At 32.8% G+C, this 10,440-nt stretch overlaps 1 protein-coding gene across 1 annotated transcript in view; it reads left to right on the forward strand.

Moving 5' to 3' along the window:
• ATR (ATR checkpoint kinase) overlaps positions 1-10,440 on the forward strand; it is a 181,471-nt gene that overhangs the window by 45,685 nt on the left and 125,346 nt on the right. Inside the window, exons 5-14 of the mRNA XM_084872405.1 lie at positions 241-413; positions 1,187-1,378; positions 3,114-3,301; positions 4,254-4,406; positions 5,077-5,269; positions 5,509-5,768; positions 6,973-7,163; positions 7,246-7,346; positions 7,539-7,710; positions 8,344-8,514. Coding sequence (XP_084728531.1) covers positions 241-413; positions 1,187-1,378; positions 3,114-3,301; positions 4,254-4,406; positions 5,077-5,269; positions 5,509-5,768; positions 6,973-7,163; positions 7,246-7,346; positions 7,539-7,710; positions 8,344-8,514 — 1,794 coding nt within the window. The remainder of the gene's footprint in view (positions 1-240; positions 414-1,186; positions 1,379-3,113; positions 3,302-4,253; positions 4,407-5,076; positions 5,270-5,508; positions 5,769-6,972; positions 7,164-7,245; positions 7,347-7,538; positions 7,711-8,343; positions 8,515-10,440) is intronic.

Genomic DNA, 10,440 nt, shown 5'->3' on the forward strand with positions numbered 1-10,440 from the left:
AAAAAAAAAAGACTAGAACCATAGTTATATATATATATATATATATATATATATATATATATATATATATTTATAGTGAAATAATAGACTTACTTAGTTATTTGTTTTGCCTGATAAGACTCCAGAAACAGTTTACCTTATTAGAAAACTTTTAACCAATACTTAATGGATTTTTGCTGTCTATGAATAATGTAAACATTTTCTAAGAGATAATTTTTGAAGTTCTTTTTGGTTCCTCAGTATTTGTTGGGCCCACTTTATGCAGCCTTAAAAGTGGAAAGTATGGAAATTATTGAGGAAGTTCAAATTCAACAGGAAAATCTCAGCAGTAAAAGTGATGGAATATCATCCAAAAGGCGTCGACTCAGCTCATCTCTAAACTCTTCTAAAAGAGCAACAAAACAGACTGAGGAGTATGACCTTCATTCATTTTTTATTTAGTCATTTAGTAAAATTTTATTTACTTTTAAAAATTGCCTTTAGTTAATGCTTCAACTTAAATACACAAAGAACATTTTTTCTTTCTAAAGGTGGTCAAAGGAATGCTTAAAATATTTTTAATAGTGCTTGTATGAAAAATTTCATGGCTGAATATGGTTATTTAAAATATTTTTAAAAGTCTTACCTGCCTGTCTAGTTTAACTTTTTAATATATGAAAAATATCTGAGACTATACATCTAATAGTAATTTTTAAAAATGTGAAAAATAAACAATTCTTTTTGTCATGTGGCAAAGAATTCCTATATTTCAAACAGCCCTGAAAATTGTTCTGAACCTTTTATTTATTTATTTTTTAAATTTATTGTATTGCAGATGTCCTTTTTTTTTTTTTAACCTCCATTAACCCCCCTCCTTCTCACTTCCATCCCCTTCCCAAGCCTTTACCCCACTATTGTCTCTGTCCATGGGTTATGCATATATACATATAAGTTCTTTGTTGACCTCTCCCTGACTCCATCCTTCCCCTGCTTCCCTCTGAGAATCCTCAGTATGTTCCATGCTTCCACGACTCTGGATCTATGTATGTCAGTTTATTTTGTTCATTAGATTCCATATATAAGTGAGTGTATTAGATTTTAGGACACATTTCAGTAGTTGACATTGTTATCTTTTGTTTTTATGTATTTTTCACATTTGAACCAAATTTACATTAAATATGAATATATGCTGTGGTTTTAATTACAGAATTAATCATGTGGATATGAACAAAAAGAGCATATTATGGAGTACACTGAAACAGAAGGCTGAATCCCTTCAGATCCTCCTTGACTGCAGTAGTCTAAAGAATTCTGTTACTGAGACGTTAGAAGGAATTGCTATTGTCCTACAACTGACTGCTTTGTGTACTGTTTATTGTTCTCCTCAAAACATGTACTGGTAAAGCAACTTGTATTTTCTGGGTGGGTTTTCTGTAATAAGTTTGAATTTATTAGGAGACCTTATTCAATTGATTAGTGTAACTTGAGAACACAAGCTTTTCAGTGAAATTTGTTTTTTATTGAGCACTTGCTAAATGCTAAGTACTGTGATAAGTACTATTTGTAACTTATTTAATTTTTATAACAATTTTGTTAGGTAAATGCTATTATTGAAGCCTGGTGAAATTGAGGCTCTTTTTTGTTTGAAGTCTAAACTAACTTTCCTGGGCATACTAGTACATGCTTTAGAAAGTAGCAGGATGCATTTTTATGCAACTCAAAAGCCACTGTTCTTTTAGTCAAACATTAAGTTAAAAGAACATTTGCCTTTGATAATAAGAGTAGGAATTTAGAACTCCTCAGACGTATATTTTTAGTTCAGTATTTTTAATATAGGTTAATTATCTTACCAGAAGTAATAATAGGCTAGCTGTCTCTCTGAAGATTTAGTCTTTTTTTCAGTTGCACATTATAGACCAATACTCCTTGTTATTTTTTTACATTATCATTTATTCTGTATATCCTGATTCAATTTTTTTTTTCAATTACAGTTTATATTCAATATTATTCTGTATTAGTTTCAGATGGCAGCATAGTTGTTAGAAAATCATGTACTTTACAGAATGGGTCCCTCTGATAACATAATTATTTTGATATTATTAATTATATTCCCTATGTAGTAATTTACATCTCTGTAACTCTTCAGATTTGATTTACTCTTTTAACTAGCTAAAACAAAGTTATGGAAGAGATTTTATTTTTTTAAAAAAATATATTTTTATTGATTTTTTTATAGAGAGTAAGACAGAGGGATAGAGAGTTAGAAACATCGATGAGAGAGAACCATCGATCAGCTGCCTCTTGCACACTCCCTACTGGGGATGTGCCCGCAACCAAGGTGCACACCTTTGACCAGAATCGAACCCAGGACCTTTCAGTCTGCAGGCCGACGCTCTATCCACTAAGCCAAACCGGTTTCGGTGAGATTTTATTTATTTATTTATTTTTAAAATATATTTTTATTGGTTTGAGAGAGAGAGAGAGAGAGAGAGAGAGAGAGAGAGAGAGAGAGAGAAAGAGAAACATCAGTGATGTGAGAGAATCATTGATTGGCTGCCTCCTGCATGCCCCATACTAGGGATCAAGCCCACAACCCGGGCATGTGCCCTGACTGGGAATCAAACTGTGACCTCTTGGTTCATAGGTTGATGCTCAACCACTGAGCCATGCCACCTGGGCTGGAAGAAATTTTAGAGAAACTATATTAATTAATGTTACCTTTAATTTAGAATTTGGGATAACTTGGAGGAATAACTAATTAGGCCAAAGTTTCCCCTTGTCTCTTATTAAGAAAATATTTAATTAATACTTATGTAGGTATATTTTTGGTCATTGTTAAGCCTGGTGATGCCAGATTAAAATATCCTAGGTTAATTTTAAATATCAAATCCTTAGAGTGCTTAGAAAGACATAGATTAAAATTAAAATAATAACATATTAATTGATTTACATATTTACTTTGAATTGGTTTAAAATTATGTTAGTTTTATACTCACAGTTTCTTTTGGGTTACTACATTATTAGTTTTGACTAACAATTCTTTTTAATCCATGTCTTAAAAAATGTATTAATTAGTTGGTCCGAAGGTTGTGGGTTATTGTTAAGCTGATTAACAAAAAATGTTTTAACTGCAGCCATAATTTCAAAGACTGTCAACAGAAGTATAAGAAAACTTCAGTAGTAATTACTTGGATGTCTTTGGATTTTTACACAAAAGTGCTTAAGAGCTGTAGGAGTTTGTTGGAATCTGTTCAGAAACCTGACCTGGAAGCAGTTATTGATAAAATGATGAAAATATACGATGTTTTGATTTATATTCAAGGTGAGTACAAGTAAGTAGTAATTCAAACTAACCTTCCGAGATAATCAGTATTGAAATCTCTTTTGCCTAAGATGTAAATGTAAGTGTTTGGAATAACCAAAAGCTTTCTTGCTTTCAGTTTTGTTAAGCTTGTCAGTAATTTCCAATTGCAAAATTTATGTGTGTAATACATTGATTTTTAAAAAATATATTTTATTGATTTTTCACAGAGAGGAAGAGAGAGGGATAGAGAGTTAGAAACATCGATGAGAGAGAATCATCCATCAGCTGCCTCTTGCACACCCCTTACTGGGGATGTGCCCGCAACCAAGGTACATGCCCTTGACCGGAATCGAACCTGGGACCTTTCAGTCCGCAGGCAGACGCTCTATCCACTGAGCCAAACCGGTTTCGGCAATACATTGATTTATTATACGTTTTCACTCAATAGAAATTATTTATAACTTTTAATTTTTTTTTATTTGAAAATCTGAAGAATACTGTGGTCTTTAAAATACATGATATGTAATTTTATGAAGTCACATTTAAGTTTTTGGGGCTTCACAGGCCTTAGAGCATTATCTCTGTTAAGAACCACTGTTAACTAAATATTTGTTCTAATTCCACTTGATGTTTAGAATGTCTGGCTTTGTGTGTGTGTGTTTGGTTTTTTAAGTTGATTTTTCAAGAGAGAGGGAAGGGGGGATAGAGAGAGAAAGAAACAAACATCGATGTGAGAAGAAAAGACATTGATTGGTTGTCTCCTGTATATGCCCCAACCTGGGACTGATCGCACAACCCAAGTATGGTCTTGACTGGGAATCAAACCCACAACCTTTTGGTTTCTGGGATGAGGCTCCAACTAACTGAGCCACCTGCCCAGGGCTGGAACATCTGTTTTTAATTGATAAAAAGACACAGATGAATACGATTAAGGAAAAGATAATTAATCACCTGTTATGTGTTTCTGTAGTAAAAACTTCATTTGAAGATCATATTCTGGAAGATTTATGTGGAATGCTCTCACTTCCATGGATTTATTCCCATTCTGATGATGGCTCTTTAAAATTGACCACATTTGCCACTAATCTTCTAACATTAAGCCAGAGGACTTCAGATAGCTTCTGTAAGTGGTCACAAAATTCTTTGTGTGTGATTTGCTTTGGTTTAACTCATTTCTATATTGAACCATTAAGACTTATTTCTATATTTTCAGTAATTAGAAGAGGAGGTACATTTTTAATGATTCAAAATGAGTTAGATATGTAAAGAATTAAAATGTGTAGGATTTTGCATATCCTCAAATCTATATTGCCACATTGTTGTCCAAACATGTCATTCTAATTTACAGTCCTGTTAGCAGAATTATGGGAGTTCCTATCATGATTTAAAAATTTTTGCTATCCAAAAAAAATAAAAGAAAAGAATAAAGTCAATGTCAAAGAGGTAACTATCTAAAAACAAACTTTTGTTATCTGATGGGTATGTTTTTCTATTTGCATTTCTTTTATTTTGTATCGATAGTAATATTATTGTACATAAACCTTTTTCTATAAACATGTTTTAATTTTGGAAACATTTTGGAAAATGAGCTTTTAATTAAATATATGTATTTTAGATGTTATTTTACTTTTTAACAAAGAATGTTCGTACGTGTGTGCATATATGTATGTATATATATATATATATATATATATATATATATATATATATATACACGCACACACATACACACACACACACACACACACGAAGTTGACACTTAGAAATCTTATATAATATACTTAATTTTTCAGCACCACAGGCTCAGTCACGATGTGTGTTTCTTCTAACTCTGTTTCCAACAAGAATATTCCTTGAATGGAGAATAGCAGTTTACAGCTGGGCCCTGCAGAGCTCCCATGAAGTAATCAGGACTGGTTGTGTTAATGGATTTTTTATCTTATTTCAGAAGCAGAATTCTTATAACACAGTTCCCAAGATTCTTATGTATGTATTCTTATATTAATTTGAATATATAATTTGTTTGGAAAGATCACATTTGTAAATGTATGTTAATTGCTGATATTAATAGAATGTTGCTTTTAGTTTTAGAATTTAAATGTTTTTTCTTTGAGGCTTTGTCTTACTAGTACTTTTGCCCAAATTAAGTATGACTATTTATACTACACAATTATGCAAGGAAGTTTAGTGCCTTTTCTTTCTCTCCCCTCCTCTTCCTCCCCCAGAGAGAAAGTTAAACATGATTCTGATATTGTCAAGAAAGAATTTGCCTCTATACTTGGTCAGCTTGTCTGTACACTTCATGGCATGTTTTATTTGACAAGTTCTTTAATAGAACCTTTTTCTGAACATGGACATATTGACTTCTGTAAGAGCCTGAAAGTCACTTCTCAACACGAATGTTTATCTTCTCGACTAAGAGCTTCTGTTTTCAAGCCAGTTCTTTTCCTATTGAAAGAAAAAGTACCTAGTCTAGTGAAACTTGGTGAGTGATTTGTTATTTAATATTTTAAAACATATTTAACCTCTTTTTAAAATTAGTGATAAAATTAGCCTGAAGCCTTAAAAAATTAGACTTGCTTGATAGATTCAGACTTGCTCATGTACTGATTATTTATAAATGGGATGACTATATCATAAAACTAACAAGGCAAGTAATATTTGAATTTTTAAATGCTCTTGTGATATGACAGCATAATGAGGCATACCTGATGTTTTGGTTCAATGTAGTAAGTTTCTTTGGAGATACCAGGGACCTTCTTAATGTGCTCCAAGTCACTACCTTGCCCCTTCAAAACTTCAAATAGTTAGAAATGCCCAATTGAAGACTATAGATTATATCTTCTCGACCACTTTCCAATGGTAATGGTGTATGAGTTTGTTGGGAGCATAAGATTTATACAAATACTTAGAAGACCCATTGGTTTGGATTCTAATTTGCAACTTGTCAAGTTTTCAAAACAGTATGTGATAGGTAGTTTCTCTGACTTCCTAAATATATATTTTAAATTTTATTTTATTGTTTAAAGTATTACAAATACCCTGTTTCCCCGAAAATAAGACAGTGTCTTATATTAATTTTTTTCTCCCAAAGTTGTGCTAGGTCTTATTTTCAGGGGATGTTTTATCTTTCCATGAGCTAGGTCTTATTTTCAGAGGATGTCTTATTTTCGGGGAAACACGGTAGTAGTACATATGTCTCCTTTTCCCCCCCATTGACCCCCCTTTCACCCCGCATGTGCCCTCACACCCACCCCCAAGTGTCTGTGTCCATTGGTTATGCTGATATGCATGCATACAAGTCCTTCAGTTGATCTCTTATCTAATTATTTTAATGTAAGATTAGTTGTAAGGTTAAGATTGCCCTGAGTTCACAGTTCTTCATATTAGTGAATTGTACTTTTATGTCTATCTTGGTAATATATAAAATCTTAAGTGACTAGCAGTTTTACAACTTAAAAACTTATAGAGTTTATTTTAGATTTCAATTATTGATAACTTTTATTTAAAATAAGTTCATTTTAATCCTCCACAATTTCATGTGCTCTACAAATTCAAATACTAAATATCAACAGGATAAGGCAACTTAGAATTCTATGAAGCATATTATTTATTGACCATATTTTTTACAATAAAACTCTTGATATTTAATGTATTAAGTTCGCGATTAATATGTTCTTGCTCTTTAGCTTTCATAGATAATTTATATCATCTTTGTAAGCATCTTGATTTTAGAGAAGATGAAACAGATGTAAAAACAGTTCTTGGAACTTTATTAAATTTAATGGAAGATCCAGACAAGGATGTTAGAGTGGCTTTTAGTGGAAATATCAAGCATATATTGGAATCCTTGGACTCTGAAGATGGATTTATAAAAGAGGTTGATACTTTTTATTTTTAAACATTTTTGTTTTCATAAACCTGGCCTTAAAAAATTTAACTAATTAATTTTATCATTCTAGCTTTTTGTCTTAAGAATGAAGGAAGCATATACACATGCTCAAATCTCAAGAAATAATGAGCTGAAGGATACCTTGATTCTTACAACAGGGGATATTGGAAGGTATATTTGGCAGCATTTTTATTCTTTCTTATTTATTTATTCTTTCTTTCTCCATTTTTATTTGCCTAGTATTTGAAATAGTGATATGAGAGATGTGGTATTAAAGAAAAAAATGTGACATCAGCATGCATTTTTTGTGGATTTCCATTTATTTTTGAGACATTGATGATAACTTTTTATTTTTAATTTTAGGGCAGCAAAAGGAGATTTGGTACCTTTTGCACTCTTGCACTTACTGCATTGTTTACTGTCCAAATCAGCATCTGTCTCTGGAGCAGCATACACAGAAATTAGAGCCCTGGTTGCAGCTAAAAGTGTTAAACTGCAAAACTTTTTCAGTCAGTATAAGAAACCCATTTGTCAGGTGAGAGTCAGCATTGGTCTTGACTATAGGAAATAGCAGTGCTTTGCAAGTGTTAAAAAGAATATATATATGTTTTCTTTTTCTTACCTTAAAAGATAGTGGTTTTAAAATGATATATTCAGTTTATTTAAGAGTATTTAAATCTTGCCAGTTTCATATTTTAACATCTTGGACTAAAGATACAGGTTATAAATGGGAGAGGGGAAAAATAATTTTATAATAATATATTGGATTATCATGCTCTATTATTAATCTATTAAGAGGTGCCTTTTTTAGCCTTTCTTTTAATGATGATAAACTATTTTTATGCTTTGATATTATGGAAAAGGTACTTTTTAGAAAGGTTGATTTATTTCATAGCTGAAAAGTTAAGGTATGTTAAAATATTGGCTTTGCCCTCTATTGGTGTAATCTTAAGTAAGATATTCAAGTTTCTTAAGTAAGCCTGGTTACTTACCTGTAAAAGGGAGATTACACATAATCTGTTCCATTAACGTTGTTATAACAATTAAATGAATACTAATTCAGGTAATATATTTAGAACATTGTCTGATACTGTCTGAAATATTACCTTGAAAAGTATTAGTTAAATATTTTTCCTTGTGTGAAAACCAACAAATCATTTTGTTCTAGTTTTTGGTGGAATCCCTCCATTCCAGTCAGATTGCAGTACTTCCTAGTACTCCATGCCAGGATGCTGAGATGCGCAAACAAGATATGGCTCACCAGAGAGAAATGGCTTTAAATACCTTATCTGAAATTGCCAATGTTTTTGACTTTCCTGACCTTAATCGTTTCCTTACCGTAAGTCACATAGTATAGTTGACTTAATTGAGGCTTTATTTATTTATTTATTTATTAAATTATTATCTGTGTACATATTTTAACATTGCGCCCCCCCCACCCCCCATACATACCCTCCCTCCCCAGAGTTTTGTGTCCATTGGTTGTACTTATATGCATGTATACAAGTCCTTCGGTTGATCTCTTATCTCCCCCAGATCTCCCTACTCTCCCCACTGTAATTTTACAGTCTGCTTGTTGCTTTACTGTCTCTATATCTATCTTTTGGTTTGTCAGTTTATAATGTTCTTTAATATCCATAAATGAGTGAGGCCATGTGGTATTTCTTTTTCATTGACAGGCTTATTTCACTCAGCATGATGTTCTCTAGTTCTATCCAGGTTGCTGCAAATGATGAGAATTCCTTCTTTTTTATGGCAGCATAGTATTCCATTGTGTAGATGTACCATAGTTTTTTTATCTAATCATCTGCTGACGGGCACCTAGGCTGTTTCCAGATTCTAGCTATTGTAGATTGTGCTGCTATGAACATAGGGGTGCATATATCCTTTCTGATTGGTGTTTCTAGTTTCTTGGGATATATTCCTAGGAGTGGGATTATTGGGTCAAATGGGAGTTCCATTTTCAGTTTTTTGAGGAAACTCCACACTGTTCTCCACAGTGGTTGCACCAGTCTGCATTCCCACCAGCAGTGCACGAGGGTTCCTTTTTCTCCACAACCTCGCCAACACTTGTCATTTGTTGATTTGTTGATGTTAGCCATTCTGACAGGTGTGAGATGGTACCGCATTGTTGTTTTGATTTGCATCTCTCGGATAATTAGTGACTTTGAGCATGTTTTCATGTGCCTTTTGGCCTTCCTTCTGTCTTCTTTTGAGAATATTCTATTTAGGTCCATTGCTCATTTTTTAATTGGATCATTCATCTTCCTTTTATTTAGTTGTATAAGCTGTTTGTAGATGTTGGAGATTAAACCTTTATCAGTGGTAACATTTGCAAATATGTTCTCTCACACAGTGGGCTTTCTTGTTGTTTTGTTAATTGAGTCTTTTAATTCAATATTTTGTATTTATTCTAGATGTTTAAAATTTTTTATTTTTAAAAATTTTTTGTTAATCCTCACCCAAGGATTTTTCCCCCATTGACTTTTAGAGAGAGTGGGATTAAGGGAAGGAAGGTAGGAGAGAGAGGGGAAGAGAGAGAAACTTTGATGTGGAGAGAGACATCAATTGGTTGCTTCTCGCACTTGGCCCCAAGCAGAGCTTGGGAATTGAATCTGCAACTCTTCAGTGTGTGGGTCAACATTCTAACCACTGAGCATTATTGGTCAGGGCAAGATTTTTTAAAAATTGAATTTATTGGGATACAGGTTTCAGGTGTACAACTCAATAAGACATCATCTGCACACTGCATTGTGCACCTATAAAGCCCTGAGAGGAATCTAAATGTCTAATATTTAAGTCATAGAATATTATAAATGCTTTGTAGAAACTAAGTAGAAAGACAATACAAGTGGGATGTAAGCATCTCTGAGGGCAGGGCCTAAGTCTTGGTCATTTCACATCTTCAGTGACTAACATGGAGTAGGGTGTTCATAGGTTACATGTTGAATGAATAAATCAAAAGTCAACTATTTTATGTTTAGAATTTTGAGTATATTTTATGAGCAAGATCTTAAGGGAAATAGACCAGAATCAAAATAGATTTGTTGCTGTGTTGGGACAGTGGGTGTTGTTAAAAAAGTTTTATTCAGTACTTGGATTTCAACTTTCTAACTTAAACAACTTAAAATATTGCCTTGGTCAAATGATTCAGTTGATTGGAGCGTTGTCCCATATACTGAAAGGTTGTAGGTTCCATTCCCAGTTAGGGTTCATACCTAGTGTGTGGGTTCTATCCTTGGTAAGGTGCATATGAGAGGCAGTG

Source organism: Pipistrellus hanaki (genome assembly GCF_964339955.1).
Source record: "Pipistrellus hanaki genome assembly, chromosome: 2".
NCBI classification, from domain to species: domain Eukaryota; kingdom Metazoa; phylum Chordata; class Mammalia; order Chiroptera; family Vespertilionidae; genus Pipistrellus; species Pipistrellus hanaki.